This window comes from Apiospora hydei (assembly GCF_038363865.1).
Source record: "Apiospora hydei strain CBS 114990 chromosome Unknown utg000005l_segment0_segment0, whole genome shotgun sequence".
NCBI lineage: Eukaryota > Fungi > Ascomycota > Sordariomycetes > Amphisphaeriales > Apiosporaceae > Apiospora > Apiospora hydei.
In genome coordinates, this window is record NW_027117364.1 from 2741345 (window position 1) to 2757646 (window position 16302).

Sequence of the window (16302 nt, forward strand, 5' to 3'; positions counted from 1 at the left end):
CAAGATCCGAAGACATGGTACGATTCATCTGGGGATATCATCTAGAATTACTTGGCCTGCGCAGCGTCGAACCCCGAACAATATCGGACTCTACTGCACTGCTGCGGAGTCACGCTTCGGACGCGCACTTCCATGTGCGCTACCAAGCTGCTGACAAAAGTATTGCTAACCTCTGGTTTACGTCTACTCTGCTACTGTTCTCACCGAAATCGTGGAATTCGTGGTATATTGTAACGATGCGTGCGTCTGTCGGGACCGAACCGTCGTGGGGACAGCTAATTTGGCTGAACACATGTTTTGCATTTGAGGGTGTTGTTCTTCCTCCTTCGGCCCCCAGCCCCAGGCTGGTCGACCGCGCACCACCACCCGTAATGGATGCGCGATACACAAATGATCAACTGTTTACCTCACAGCCAGCTACCACTACGTCATATCCTTACCTAGAACCTCATGTTCCCTCGCGCTTCGGGCTGTTAACGTCAGTTGCCCAGCATCCCCGGCGCCTGTTCCTGAGCGTGACAACCTGAATTTGTAATCAACACAGAACTGACCATGACTATATCGAACACCCATGCACCGTATATTGATTGAGGATCAGTATTTCATTTCCCTTCATCACCTGCCTCCGCCAGGCTGGGGGTGGTGGTTCGGTGTCTGAAGTCTGGGCCACTGGTGCCCGACACCCGGAGCCAAGTTGAATCGAAGCTAGTTAGATACTGCCTCCTAAACAGCACGGTTCAGATGGAGGGGCGTGGCTGATTGGCGGGTGAAAGTACCGCATCCCCGTCTACGCTAATGGAATATCCCGTCTCGTATATACAGCCAATCAGAAGCTACGTCGGGGACCAGCTAATGTACCCAGTTCTTCAAATGGCAATATCGCACTTTCTGGTATCAAAGCCGCCATGAGGAGTGGCATCTCCTTCTGGCTTAGGGGGAGAGAGCAAGGGACTGGAGCAAGGGTCAAGGCTTGCCAGGCCAAGAGGACGGGCAGCGCAAGGCCCCAGGTTCGACACGCGAGAAGGACGCAAGCCTGCTGACACCGTCAGCACCTTGTTCAACTTAAAATAACCCCTTGCCGTACGCTACTCTAGGTACGCCCTTTTGCTCTCCATGTCAGACCGTTGCGGCCAGGCCGGATTAGGTGATGGGAGCTACTGTGCCTATCTATAATGCTGACGATCTAGTAGACATGCATGCCTATCGACGGGCCAATCTTGACGGGCCAGGACGAGGACGTTAGCCAAGGACTGCATAATTGCTACGAATGGCTTCAGCTCGGCAGCCGGGCCTCTATTTTGGAATCGTGTACGACGTATCAAGAGATTGCCCTGCACGAAAGCTACGCAATTTGCCCCGCGGGCAAGCGAGAAGGCTCTGAACCGTCTCGTCTATCGCATAGATACAAGCAACGACATGGGCCTTGCAAGCGATGATGCGGTTGTATGCAATCTACGTATCCCAGAAGCCCCCCGAAACATGCGCCTCTCCTTAGCAGGCGGTTGTTAATAATCCCCTTGTCTCAGCTGGGTGTTGATGTTCAGGAGTATACGGACCCAGCCTTATATTATTGACCTTGAATATCCGCACACCCACGCAGCAACAGGCATGTGCTCTCGTCCAGGCTGCCATATTCCCATGTTATAGCCATGCAAACTTGGCGAGGTTGTCGCCCCCATAATGCGTGCCCTGGGCGACTGGAGATTTGGGTCCTACTGTACGATAGAGCCAAGGGCCCCCTACCCATGTATCCACGAGGAACGTGAAAAGGCCCGTCATGCGTTAGTGCCGCTAAAAGCATGGCGCTGTATGGAGCCCGTTCCTTGTTTCCACAAAATGTATTTTGAAAGTGAGATGCGGTTGATGCGAGCCATGTATGTACTTTTGTGCTCGGTCGCAGCAGAAAGTCCCCACGAGCCAATCCGATCAACGCTCGCTCACTCACCCGACATACGCCCATCCTTTGCAAAAGAGAGTACGATTGATGCATCATCTGCATCGTGGCTTGGTTGCATGCGATCCTTCAATCGGTTGATTGACGGACTCGCATCTTTCAAACTCGCAAAGGAACCTTTCCAGAACCCATCGCCGAAGTCCATTTCTCCGTCCACGTTCTGCCTCCTCCCTGTGCCCTGTGCACAGGGCAAGCCCCCATATCTCTCTGAATACCATCAATTGATGTCTGTGTAGGTATGTATGCTAAGTACATCTGTCAAACCCCTGCTGTACTGCCGCTTTTACCTTGAGTACACCCAGTCGAATGGAAGTGGGCTAATTTATCTGCCCCCAGCTATTGGAGGGAGGTACATCGACGGAAAGGAAAGGGACACCCTGGTCCATGTACTGTACCAATCTGTCAGCTTGTTTGATTAGCCCGCGCGCTCCCATGCCCATGCCCATGCCTGGGATGTTACAAGCAGTTGGGACGACGCAGGGCCCCCTCCCCTTCCCTTCCTGCAATGGATTTTGGGGGCGGAAAATCCGTTGGAGAAATACTCTGGATTACTCGATTAGGATACCACTCCTTGGGTGCTAGGGTTAGATCTCCCGCCCAAAACCACTCCGGCGGGTCTCACTCTCCCTTTTGTCATCTGTGCGTGCTTTTCGTTCGTGCGGCCGGTATTCTGTTATGGCAATTTCACCAACAGACGGCATGCCAAGAACAAACGGGATGCAGATTCGTGGCCAGGGATATCAACGACGACGACAACAGCAGCCGCAGCAGCAGCAACGATAGGACAATAATCGACAAACGACTCGACCCCCTCTCCTGCTTGGCCATCCCAGTTCAATCAAGCTGTGACAAGCCGACCTGATGGATGCGTGGTCATTGTTGCATGCTTCTACTAATAATGTTATGTTTCCTTGGTTGTGATCATCCCAAGATTGAGTTTCGGTCCCGGCGCCGAGGAGTGATACAGGGGAAGAAACGGAACCGGAGTTCAAAGCCACCACCAGCCAGCACAAGCGTCTGTCGGGTTACGGCACGGGTGTCTGCCTCTCCTCGCCTGCTTGGCTGAGCCCATTGAGGCACAGTACTCGCTGGGACCCGTTGGGGGAAATGAGTCGAATTTCTTGGCTGGATGTTGCTTCTGACTATCGAGAATAGAAGCACTTCTTCCCCGGGTGGGACAAGCGAATGGGCGGATAGGGAGGATAGTGCCCCGTGTTTCTGCACGCTCTCGTGATGTGCTTCGAGCCGGGCCACGCTTGCCAAAGCCTGCATCACCATGAAAACTCGACCAGGTGGTGGCGAAGCCCCGCGAGAGAGAGAGACCAAGAAGAGGCATTCCACTCTGGCCTACTCCGTACTGTGGCTCTGGTCTCTGGCCCGTCGTGGGCTTGGGGGCCAATCAGTCTGTGTAAGACGGCGAAATGGTATCCCAAAGCTACCAAACGCCGAAACGGGCAATTAGAAATGAGTCTTGTGTAACGCTATAGAGAAGAGAGGTGGACAGCAAGACAGGGTTGGCGGTTGGTGCGGGGTATCTCAAGTAGGAGTAGGAGTGGTACATAGATAGTATACGCGGGTCCGCAAATGAACCATCACTAGTTGGAAAGATGCCTAACTCACAGCCCTGTCGACGACAGGACAGCAGACAGGGCCCTGGCACTCTGGGCCGCGTGGGTGGGACGGTGGGACGGGGACGGTGGGTTTTCCGTCCTGTGAAACCTCAGCGCGCTAGTCGAAAAGTACAACACATGATTCGCTCCCGGATCAAGTTAATCTTGTTACTCAGACTTCCTTGTTCGTCGGGACTGACCAATATCAAAACTCTTACAGAGCAGAAGTCCGTCTCTGTTTTGGCCTTGCTCGGCATGCACGGCCTCGCGATTTCAGCGGCAAGATGGAGTTTCTGCTTCTATCGAGACCAAGACGCGCAAGCATCTGTCCACACATACATACTGTGGGCGAACCGGGGTGGGATTTCACTCCGCGGAGGATCTTTTCGTTGAACACATGCGAGCAAAGTAGCTGCGGCATATCATAACATGGTCCGATTTCATGATTTCCAGGGGGGTAAAGCAGCAGGCAGGTGAGTGCAGCTTGATTAGTTGCCTTGCCGACTTGCGTCTAACAATACCTGAGTCGGCACCGTTTATACTTTGTGACACGCACACACTTATACTTACACTTACACTGGCAGGTGACCAACTGCGATGCAACCCTATACAGTAAGTTGGAAGAACGCAGGCAAGCTGTCATTGATCCGTATCTCTTGCAGCTTCCTCCGTCGTCGCTTCTTTGCAGCGCACCACGATGAACTTGGCGGCTTCCGCTTGGCCGATGTCTAATTCGGTGCCTGGAGCGAGAGGCCGTCGTTAGACCAAAGATAGCTGGTGGGCATCTTTATGACTGCTGTAGCGCGCTGAAAAGGTCTTGGGGGTATAATCTACCCTATAATCTGGCCTGGCCATTTATATGCTATTCTTATCCCTCTCCTGCAGCTCATCTATGCATGCATTGGTCTAGTGGTGACCCCAACCATCCGGGGGAAGGGCTGCCTGATTGGATCAACTGACATGCACAGCTGTGAGCAACCCTTCTGTGAACGTGTGTACATGTCATATAGGTAAGTATGCCTGCTGGCACATGGTTTGCATGTAGCCAAGGCATGTCCAGCTCGTCTACCTCTACGTCTGCGTCTACCACCACGCGAGACATCATGGTAGGTACAGGTGCAGATTGATCTGTTCTTGGAACTGAAGATGTAACAGTACAGTAAACTTCGGTCCCGGTGTCTGTTGCCTGGGGCGGATACCGCAGGTAATGATAATAATAAAAAGGAGAAAAGGAGAATACATACACCACGCAATAGATACTTTGCTTGTTGGCCCACAGATGCCAGCCTCCCCTGTCTCTCCTCATTGACCTCTGTCCCGGCTCGTGGCTGCGTTAGGATTGATTGGCTGTAGCTGTTGCTAGAGGAGATATTGTTTGGAATGGGACGCAATCAGACTACACTGATATGGCATTACGCTGGGCCGCGAGCCCGCAGGTCGGCTACGGCGTCTGCTTCCCCCATGCGGAAGAGAGTGGCAGAGCTCTCAGGGGCCAGAGGGCCAAGATGGACAAAGGGTGCCATCCGGAGAGACCCCAAAATGCACTCGTACCGCGCGCGAGAAGACACGGAACCGGGAAACGGGTGTTGGGGCCGGCTGTGTTGGTGACTACATATCTAACATACAGGAAACAAGTTGCAGCATATTCAAAGTAACAAGGTGGCGTTTGATACCCGGATAGGCAATTTCAGACTTTGCTTGGATTCTCCGAGCGGCAATAATACGGGGGCGGGATGCAGTCGGCTCATCTCGCGGCCAAAGGTTCGCTGCCGAAGCCGATATTGGATTGGTTGGCATTGCATGATAGATTGGGTTTGGGGCGACCAACGGCAGTCAGGATATCATGTTCATTCAGCTGATTGGTATGTTGCAAACGGCAAGGATGAACGTTTGTTGGGTCTTGTTCGAAATGCAGTAAGTCTCAGCCCTACGCGGAGGAACTCGAAAGCAAGCAAAGTCAGACGGACGGCCGCGGGTAGTCTGACAGGTCATCAACAGCTGCGCGCGGCAGGATGCATGGAGACACAGACAGGGAAGGAGCAAGCAGGCAAGCATCAGCAGAACCAGTCCCAATTCCGACTCCAAGGGACCTTCCTGGAGAGAGGGAAAAGGGCAAAATAAAGATCCTCCGACCCGAATCCCGAGCCCCAGGGTCCCAAACTCCAAACTCCAAACTTCCAAGTCAACGCCCTTACCCGCCCTTGTGGCACAACCACGTGGGTTACGTAAGAACTCTATCTTCCTTTCTAGGCTCCCCTTCCCTCGGGGCCCTTTCTCTTTTTTTCTATTTGGTCCCAATCGAACTCCGAATCCGAGTGGATTCGTTAGTTTACCGACGGCGCGACCGGAAGCGAAAACGAGAGGAAGAGGGAGGAAACTACCTACAAGCAAGGCCGAAAGAACTACCCAGCTCCGGCTCGTTTTCCTCCACCACAAGCACAGACAAACAGACATGGATTCTATCGAAAACCGAGCCTTATGGGACCCGAGCTAGTATCACGTAGCTGCTACCTACATGCTCCTAACGCCGATGCGGTGGTCCTTTTCGTGCGTAACCCGACGGCACTAACCCGAGCCCCGATAGGCAGGCACAGACATGATCGTCCGCCGGGGCTGGTGTACAAAGGATGCGACATACCCTGCAAGCCATGAATTCAAATGGATGTAGGTGGCCCGTCCTGCCCATCCTGCCCGTCCTGCCTGTCCCATGGCACAGCCGGGCACAATTGGACCAGCCGCTTGGGCAGTTCCGTTTCAGAAAAGTCCCATGCGGCCCGGGGCTGATGTACATACACTGCACTGACTGCTTTATTCAGGCGCGCCCTATGCATCTATCTGCTTGAGACGGCAAGGAATTGGTCAGGTGGCCCTCCAGCAGATACACACTCACGCATATGCGTACACACTCCCACACTCACAACTCTGACGCCCCATGCTAGCCATTAGACGCGCATTTCAGCTGGTCCTTCTTTGGTCCCCGATGGCGAACGCGCGGCGAATCGGACGAATTGGACCACCCACCCAGGCGAGCCATGTGAGCCACCATTGCCATCTGCTTTCCGGAGGGTATATCTGTTCCAGTATTAGACACATTGCCATTGTTACATATCTTGGCCCACCAGAGAGCCCATGGAAGCACCAGGGATTTCTTCTCTGTCTCTCTCCCCTTCTCTCTCCACCCCCACATCCACAACTACCAAGGTAAAACAGATGAGAAAGAAGGGGTGCCTGGGGACCTGGGGGGATGTGGGTGCCATTTTCAGCGGCAATGAGGCCCTCCTCTCTGTGTTCCCACCACCAGCTGCTGCTGGTCAGTCCAGAACTCTGGCCGCTGCGGAGTGGTGGCTCTTTTGCGTGAACTGACTACGACTCTACTGCCAAAGTGGCTTGATTATTTGCCTTCTGTATCTCGCACAGGGTCTATTCAGCCTTCTTGCCTTGAGGTTATTGGTCGGCGGCTGTCGGTTGCGCTGCCTCAGCTGCCTTGTGCGAACGCCTTTTGTTCTGCGTGGTGTATCCCTTCTGCAGTGGCTCACCTAGACCAACCATGGTGGGCTTCACTATGCGAGGAACGTCGATCGACCTGCAAAGATGTTATAGTATGCGTCGTTATCAGATTGGCCTTGTTGATATTCAATTAATCCCTCATCAAAAAGACAGCGTGGTTAAGATATAAAAGAAGAAATCTCTAATTCAGAAGCTTCTTTCTGCCGTCGCCAGGCCCATTTTACGACCCCCACCAGTTTAATCAACATCAAGATGGCGACCACTACAGTAACTACCGTACTGACAACCACTGCCAGAGCCGCTTCTTCTGCGGCCTCGCCTACCAGCACCAATCGGGCCACTCCGCAAGGAGGCATTCTCGAGGGTGTCCTGCCCAACGAGTATAATGCCTCGGACCCGATCAAGCTCTTCATAATCCAGGTACGGATCAGGGGGAATTCCCCGTTCATTTGATTCGGGCAGTAATATACAACAGCCAAGAAAAAGAAACCTATGGGATAAACAAACAACCATTAGCTGGTATCATTCTTCAATAGATAGAGACATCGTGATCATGGTTATGTACAGCTATTCCTTTTCCCATAGAAGTAGGGGAATCCGTTCGTTGTCGAGCCGGGATATAAAGAGAAATGCGGAAAATAAGCAACCCCCTGACTTTACTTACACACGTTTGCGTATATATAGGCTGGCATCATCATCATCCTATGCCATCTCCTGCACTACCCGCTCTCCCGCTTCGGCCAGCCGCGCGTCATCGCCGAGGTCCTCGGCGGCATCCTGCTGGGCCCCTCGGTGCTGTCGCGTATCCACGGCTTCCGCGACGCCCTCTTCCCGACGGCCTCGATGCCCGTCCTCAACAACGCCGCCAACCTCGGCCTCGTCTTGTTCCTCTTCCTGATCGCCCTCGAGGTCGACATCCGCCTCTTCACCGCCAATTGGCGCGTCGCCCTCGCCGTCGGGCTCGCGGGCATGGTCCTGCCCTTTGGGCTGGGCTGCGCCGTCGCCTGGGGCCTGTACCACCAGTTCCACAGCACAGACGGGACGGTGGTGCCCATCAACTTCGGCGTGTATGCCCTCTTCATCGGCACCGCCCTCGCCATCACGGCCTTCCCCGTCCTCTGCCGCATCCTCTCGGAGCTCAACCTGCTGCGCACCCCCGTCGGCGTCACGGTCCTGGCCGCGGGCGTGGGCAACGACGTCGTCGGCTGGATCCTCCTGGCCCTCTGCGTCGCGCTCGTCAACAGCAGCTCCGGCGTCGCGGCGCTCTACGTGCTGCTCGTCGCCGTCGGCTGGGTCTTGGTCCTCGTCTTCGCCGTGAAGCCTGTTTTCCACTGGATCTTGAGGCGGACGGGCAGTATCCAGAACGGGCCGACGCAGGGGATGGTTGGGCTGACGATCTTGCTGGTGTTGACGTCTGCTTGGTTCACTGGTACGTTGTTGTTGTAAAGCCATGTAAATCGCGCATGGTTATTTTTTTTGCTTGCTAACCACCCACGCAGGCATCATCGGAGTCCACCCCATCTTTGGCGGATTCCTCGTCGGGCTGATATGCCCTCACGATGGGGGCTTCGCCATCAAGCTGACAGAGAAGATCGAGGACCTCGTCACCGTCTTGTTCCTGCCCTTGTACTTTGCGCTCTCGGGCTTGAACACCGACCTGGGTTTGCTGAACGACGGGTTGGCGTGGGCCTATGTCGTGGCCGTCTGCGCCATTGCGTTTGCCGGTAAGATCATCGGCGGCACCCTCGCGGCCAAGGCCAACCAGCTGGTCTGGCGGGAGAGTCTTACCATCGGCTGTTTGATGAGTTGCAAAGGGTTGGTTGAGCTGATTGTTCTTGTAAGTCGGTCAGACTGATAATATTGTACTATTGCTTGGGCATAGTTTCAAGGCTGACGGTGTTGCCACGCTAGAATATTGGATTGCAGGCCAAGATCCTCTCGCAGACCACTTTCACTATCTTCGTGGTCATGGCTCTGATAACCACGGTTGCCACGACGCCACTAACGAAATGGTTGTACCCCCTTGGTACCAGAAGAAGCTCGAGCAGTGGAAGCGTGGCGAGATCGACTGGAGCGGGACGCCGCTCAATGGCCCGGAAGATGCCCACGGCAATGAGATCTTGGGCTCGGCCCAGAAGCTGCAGGATACCAGCATCCGCCGGCTTCTCGTCTATCTCCGGATCGATAGTCTCCCTAGCATATTTACCTTCATCTCGCTCCTCGGCGAGGAAACCGAAGAAGGTGCCGTGGTCAAGGCGCCGAGCGACTCTCTAACAGCCCCTGATGAACAGACTACGAAGGCCGCCATTACCAAGAAGGAGAAGAGGAAGCGGCCCCTTGAAGTCCACGGTCTACGCATCCTGGAACTCACCGACCGCACCTCCTCCGTCATGAAGGTGACCGAGAGCGACGAGTTCACGCGAAGGGACCCCGTAGTGAACACCTTCAAGACCTTCTCGCAGCTGCACGACGTCGCCGTCTCGGGCAGCGTCGTCGTAGCCCCCGAAGACGCCTACGCGCAGACGGTGACGTCGCAAGCCGCGACGCAGGAGTCCGACTTCGTCCTGATCCCATGGAGCGAGGCCGGCGGCTACGGCGGCAAGCACACCGACGACGAGTCGGTCCCGCTCGTCAAGGCGATGTCTTCGCCGCCCCAGGACCGCTTCGCCGAGAGGTCCCATCACGAGTTCCTCCAGGGCGTCCTGTCGAGCGCGGTCTGCGACGTGGGCATCTTCATCAGCAACGGCTTCTCCAGCAGCGCCATCACCCACAGCCCGGCCGGGCTGATAGAGAAGGCCGAGGCAAGCGGCTCGTCTCGCAGCATCAGCGGGTTCTCGCAGCGCAGCCGTAAGGAGGCCGCGCAGCCCCCGGTTGCGGACAAGTCCCACCACGTCTTCCTACCTTTCCTCAGCGGTGTCGACGATCGTGGCGCGCTGCGCTTCGTGCTGCAGCTGGCTCGGAGCCCGCACGTCACGGCCACGATCGCGCAGCTGCACTGGGAGTCTGCTGCTGCTGTGGACGATGATGATAATGATGAGATCACCACCGCCGACTCGACCGTTGGCGATGACAAGCGCACTGTGGACAACGGGGTCACAGCCATGGACAGCTCGATGCTCACCGCAGTGCGTGGCTCGCTGCCGGCAACCGCAGTCAGCCGCATTCGATTCGTCGACGTGACGGTCAGCAGCAACGGCTCGGCCGTGGAGTCGGCTCTCGGACTCGCTAGAGAGACTGTGGGCCAAAATACACGCAATGCTGGAGACATAATCGTCGTGGGCCGTCGACACCCCGGACTGAAGAAGCACCATATATCGTCGTCGTCGTCGTCATCGAGGGCCGCCGCCACCGCCGCGGGCGGCGGGGCAGCGAGCAGCAGTGGTACAACTAACCATGGCCCCGAAAACCAGGACATGGGCAGGACAGTCGGCTATCTCGGCGAGAAGATGTCCTTGGGTGGTCTTCAGGCAAGTGTCTTGGTCATCCAGGCCGCTGGGTCCGGGCTGGACGGCAATGCTCACAGGTGATCACGGCATACAAGCCATCTATCTCTAGGTCGGGCTTCTTCTACGTATCCCTTGGGAGGACAAGATGCTGTTTTCTCCATTTCGGTTTGAAGTCGGGTATACACGACTCGCCTTCTTGGAAATGATAACTATCGTTTGTTATACACTGTACTTCCATGGGAATTCTACATCCCAGACATGTGTTTCCTCCAAAGCCAGGGGGCTCTGTCAGCTAGCTTGGTTCGCTAGGAACTTCACTATAGGTTGGATATCTATCCATACATAGCTCGACATGTCCTAGCCCTGTCTCTCCGCATTCTCGCGACTACTTAAAGACCACACACACATGGGCCCGTATGCTGTCGACATACTGGCGCTATGCTCTGGCATGCCGCTTTATCAAACGAGGTACTTAAACAGGGTCGGGAATACCTTCGCATCCCTACGTGTGTTGATCAGCAGTCGATCCTTCTTCATGCAGTGTAGTTTCAAGGAATCTACACGATAATTTTACATATTATTCAAATTGTCCGAATCAGGCAAGACGAAATTGTAACACGTCTTCGTGATGAGTGAAAACCACAGCCATATCACAAGAGACTCGCATTATCGGCCCGTCAACCATGCAATGTAAACGCCACAGCACTGCAACGTGTGATGCAAGCGATACGTAAGTAGGTAAATAAGATGGCGCAGCCCAGAAAGCCACCGGGGAGGAAGGAAAGGATCACAAGCAGATGGGGCAGATTTATCTACACATGATCGACATCGGCTTAGGGCTGTAGGGTAGCGGTAGGGTTCCCCTCGCAGTCCCAAGCAGCCGTCTCTCCGAGCCACCGCCCGCTGCTAGCCATCGGCCCAGGCATGTATGTATAAGTGGACGATGGGCGATCCCAAGCAAGGTCGTTTCAGCTCGGCTTCGGCGAGGCCTGATGGAGGGGACGCCACATGCAACTCCGGCTGCTCTTCTGATTAGCTGCGCAGAACACCGAATGTCTCAAGTCGGGCCATTCGTGTTTACAGATCTTGGCTATCGCCATGATGGCGCGCCGGATTAGTGAGAACGAGGCTTCGCCGGCGGACCGCCTTCTCTATCTCTCCTGCTTCATATTTCTCGGCGATATCCAGACTCAGCAGCAGCCCTCGCCATGGTACTGGAACTCGTAGGCCAGTAAGTAATCTAATCCACATGCCGGAACACGTAGATGCATTATAGATTCATCCATGCAAGTATTCTCTTTGCACACCGCCCTCGCCATGTGTGTATGGCCCCTCCCGCGGGCAGCCAAAAGATGTGAGACATTGGCAGATTCATGGGTCATCTTAATAATAGCTGGTTAGTTACCAGTCACCCGGGTTTCCCCCAGAACCCAGAACCCAGTACCAAGGCGACGGGTCCGAGAGTACGGAAAAAGCAAAAAGAAAAAGAAAAAGGCAAAACAAGGCAGCTTCCACTAGCCTTGGAATGCCTCGAGAAGCTCAACATGACGCTACATACTTCCCACATCTAGACAAACCGTCCGTATTAAGGAGGGGCAGGGAATATTGGGAAGCAGAGAAGAAGGAAAAGAAAGCACACATGCATCCCGCCTAGTCATAGCTCCCTTGACGACTCAACGTGGTTTATGCCCGGTAGATCTCGAAGACGGGTGCTTAGCAGACTGGGTAAGTAAGTACTGTAAGCACACAGATATACTCGTAGATACATACTACACACGCAAAACGCAGTGGCATTCAACCAGTACACTTACAAGTACACGGAACCAAGGGGCTAGTCAATCTGCAGGAGGAAAGCAAGTGTTTGTTTGTAGTGATTATATTTTGGCATCGCGATCAACCAATGTACACGCCGAGAGAAACTGTCCGTTCTATGCCGTACCCGATTTTGGAACTGCTCCCTTGCCCCATGGTAGATACACACTCCACCTTCGGCCAGCCGTCGTGTCTGAGCTGACTAGTATATCCACCCGCCGCCTTGTATGATAACGCCGCTTTCCCTGGAATAGAGAGGACCGTGCAGAAGACGGTATGCGCAACTATATGTAAAATGAAATAATAAGGAAAGAGTGGTGTTGGTGAAAGGCATCCGAGTCATCAAGGAGGATCAACACACACACGTGATGCTGTAGATCCGCCCATGGCCATGGTGAAGCCAACTCCCCTAAACATGAACACGAAAAAAGGTTTGATGTACCTTGAAAAGTAAAGTCATAACATAGCAACGCTTCGCCCGCCACATAGTAACTCCGTAATGCTCCTCAAACAGAAAACCCGTGTGTGTATGTATGACTGACAGAGCCATGGTTTGAAGCAGGGCTGTTGGCCAGATGGCAGCGTGATGCAACCAACATGTGGGTAAAACCACGGGGAACCCCGCTGAACAATGTCGGACAAGTGGAGACTCGAAGACGGCAAAACCCACGATGATCTACCGGATATCGCCAGGAGTTGTTTCAGTCTTCCAACGCAGTCTCCAGCTCCACTCCTCATGAGCATGAGCTTACGGACATGGTCGAAGAGGAAAAGCTTTCGTCATCGGTAATACTGCAGGAATCGTCGTCGCTTCCAGACATGCTGCCATAACCAGTGTCCGTTTCCATGTTCATGCCGACAACGGCCCTCGTGACGGCAAGGCACCGCTCGACCATCTCCTGCTTGACTTCTTGCTCTAGCCAGAGGTCCTTGCCAGCCCAGATCCTGAGGCTTCCGGACAATCTCTCGAGCGCCCCGCTGCAGGCCTCGGCTGCGAACTCGTGGCCGGCAAGTCTTTCCATCAGCGTGAAGGCCGAAGCATAGCCAAGAAGGGACATCTCGTCGCTGACGTTGATATCGTCTTCAATAATGGAGTAGACATCGGTAGGCTCTTCGGGAGGCCCGTAGCGCTGTAGGTGAGCAATCGACTTGGCGCACTGAAGGCACATGTAAATCTCGGCCTCGGAAAGAACAGTCTGAGAAACCTTGACCTGAGGAGTTGTGGGTGATGATGGTGCTGCCTCGGCAAGTTCGTTGACAAAAGTCGAGTTCGCCAGCGGGCCTATGGCCTGGATGACAGCAGCAATATTAGCCCCGCGCTTCTCGTTGAAGAAGACAGCGCGAGCAACAAGGGCGCGGTTTTGCGCCACGGAGCCAACAGGAGCAGTTCGAATAGCAAGCGTGATACCATCTTCAACAAGCTGCTTGATGTCACCATTTTCCTCCTCACGCACTAGCAGGCTATTCGTGAGAGCGGTCTGGAGCGTCATCGTAGACCACCATGCAGCGACCGCGTCCATTGGGGAGAGAATGGCGGCATCCTCTACCACCGTATCCATACCGTCAGTAACTCCAATGGCGTTGTGTGCCGTGGGGCGGTTCCAGGCCAGATTGTGCACACGCTGAATGATGCTGGTGTCAAGAACCTCATCGGCGTCTTGCTCGAGCAGCATGGCCAGATGGTCAGGAAGCTCATCCTCCGATTGATCCCGACCGCCGCGTCGCAACTGGGTCAAAAGTCGGTGCAGGTGCTTGGCTTCATTCCACTTGGCTCGGGCGAGCTTCGAGGCAAAGGTGTTTACTATACCAAGCTGCACGCCAGTGAGGCCAATCTCCCAGAGCAGCACACGAATGTGCAGGGCCTTCAACATGAGTCTCAAGGGGGTATTGGGCAGAGTACCCGAGGCCAGGAGAGTCAACGTAAGCCGGCTCTTGCTGATCTCGACATCCCCACCGGCCAACTGGGCATCCAGGGCAATTGCCCAGGCTTGGATTCGAGCAATCTCTTGTTCCTCCGTAAGTCCCGTGAGCATCTGGTAGCCCGTAACGCCGATGAGATTTCTGAGACTGAGCTTGAAAGCCTTCAGGCCGAGAGCTGCGGCTTCAAGGAAGAAGTTATGTCGAGGTACCCAAACAGTCTGAATCGCGGTAAGCCACGCCTGTCGTCGGACGTGAATCGGGGACGCCAAGGACGGGGCTGCCTCAGGCGAAGCCTGAGCTTCTTTCCCAGTCTTGGGGCTGGGCGACTTAGGCTTAAGCAGCGCTGGCAAGAAGAACCAGCATACGCTGCAGAAGAGCAGAAGAAGCTTGAGCGAGTAAATGAGATCTGCCGAACCAATATGGTAGCCCATGAAATGGAAATTCATCGACGACATCAAAGAGCCTAAGAGTTGCACAGGGAGGGCAAACAGTCCACGACCCTCCGTTGACTCATTGTTCTGCTCGCTTTCCCGGACGACCTCCAGAACCATCAAGCCGGCCAGAGAGCCTACCATCAACTTGCCGAAATAAGGACCGGCATTGTGCCAGCCTCTTGCGTCCATTGGCTGCTGGTGTTGTTGTTGTTGTATTTGCTGTTGTCGGACAAGTGAGGCATTAGGTCTGTAAGGTTGCTGAGGGACAGCGTAGGGTTGTCCGACGGCCAACTGCGCAGCCAGGATACGCTTCATATCGTCTGGCACCTGGATCATCCCCTGGCTGTCTCCTGTGCCAGGCGTAGCCATGGGCGAGTTTGTATATCCTCGAGAGTCTGTGATATAGGCTGGCGGTGATTGCTGGGGTTGCTGCTGGATAGGGCTCAACGAGCCATTCATGGCACCCGATAAGAACAGCTTCTCGAAAGCTGCGATGCGCGCTTGCATCGTACTGTTTTCCTCCATTAACCGGTTGTTCCGCTTTTCGAGATGCCGGATATACTCGGTTGCTTTGCTTAGGACCTGGGTAAGGTTTAGCCACAAGGTACTAGTCGTCGAATCAAGACGCCGGCATTTAGACAGGAACTTACAGTTGCCTTATTGAGCTTGTGTGCAGGGGTCAAGCCATGCAGTTCCTCGCGATCTTCGGTTGTATCCTCACCCCGAGCACTCTTGGACATGATACGTAGACTCGGTACGCTGTCACGCAGGGCGGCGATCTTGTCATTTAAATTGGTACGGTACCTCTTCTCGATGGCGTTATGTGCCGACTTCTTCATAGGATGCTCCAGATCATCGTCGTCCTCATCGTCGTCGGCGGAAGACTTGCGCTTCCGACTCGATTGACTCTGACCCTCGGGGGAGGACATGAACGGAGATTTGCGGGTGCTGGAGGCCGACTCCGGGCTCGGCTCGCTCTTTGGCGACGAGTGGTATTGCAAATGCGGCGGCATGGCAATTTTGGAGAGCTTTTCGCGTTGGGCTTCAGTGAGAGTGTTGTAACTCCCGGTAGGAAGGGTGGTGTGATGAGGCTGGGCGACGTTCGATGGTGTTGCTGTAGCTAGCAGGCCATTCGACATTCCGGCGCCGGTAGATGATGTCGTTGGATCGGTTTCGGTAGAAGGTTGCGGGAGCAGGCTCGGGTCAGCTACAGGTTGTTGTCCCGAAGTCTTCCAGCTCTCAGGGTAGAAGTTGGCAGCATCGTAAGTGCCAAACGGCTGACTATCGTCAAATGCCCAACTAGGATCGCCAAAGATCTGATCGGCTTCCGTGGCTGGCACACCACCTTCGTTGCCATCATAAAAGGCCATTGGGAATTAGATGCATGCAATGCAAAGGCTCGAGATTGGATTGCTTGATTCCAGGCCAGGTCTGCAGGAACCGCCGCTTGTTGTCAGTGAATGTTGTAAGAATGGGGTGTTTCGTCAGGCGATATGGGCGCGGGTGGGCTGATTATCAGGTCAGGCCTTGGTCCGACACGAGCGGTAAACAAGATGAGCCTCCGGGCCCTAGCAAGGTAGTTTGAGGGGGTGGTAGGCTCGTAAGATGTCCGGCTCGAT

The 16302-nt window shown here is 54.6% G+C and overlaps 2 protein-coding genes across 2 annotated transcripts; one reads left to right on the forward strand and one right to left on the reverse strand.

The window, feature by feature from the left end:
• Positions 1-7323: 7323 nt before the first annotated feature.
• PG997_006305 (Sodium/hydrogen exchanger family protein) lies at positions 7324-10598 on the forward strand (the record flags this gene model as incomplete). Its single annotated transcript, XM_066810620.1, has 4 exons — positions 7324-7491; positions 7756-8500; positions 8571-8908; positions 8961-10598. 4 exons carry the CDS (start codon positions 7324-7326, stop codon positions 10596-10598), a joined length of 2889 nt encoding a protein of 962 aa, XP_066669543.1.
• A 2465-nt stretch (positions 10599-13063) lies between these two features.
• On the reverse strand, positions 13064-16053 carry PG997_006306 (sterol regulatory element-binding protein cleavage-activating protein; the record flags this gene model as incomplete). Its single annotated transcript, XM_066810621.1, has 2 exons — positions 13064-15265; positions 15334-16053. 2 exons carry the CDS (start codon positions 16051-16053, stop codon positions 13064-13066), a joined length of 2922 nt encoding a protein of 973 aa, XP_066669544.1.
• Positions 16054-16302: the final 249 nt, after the last annotated feature.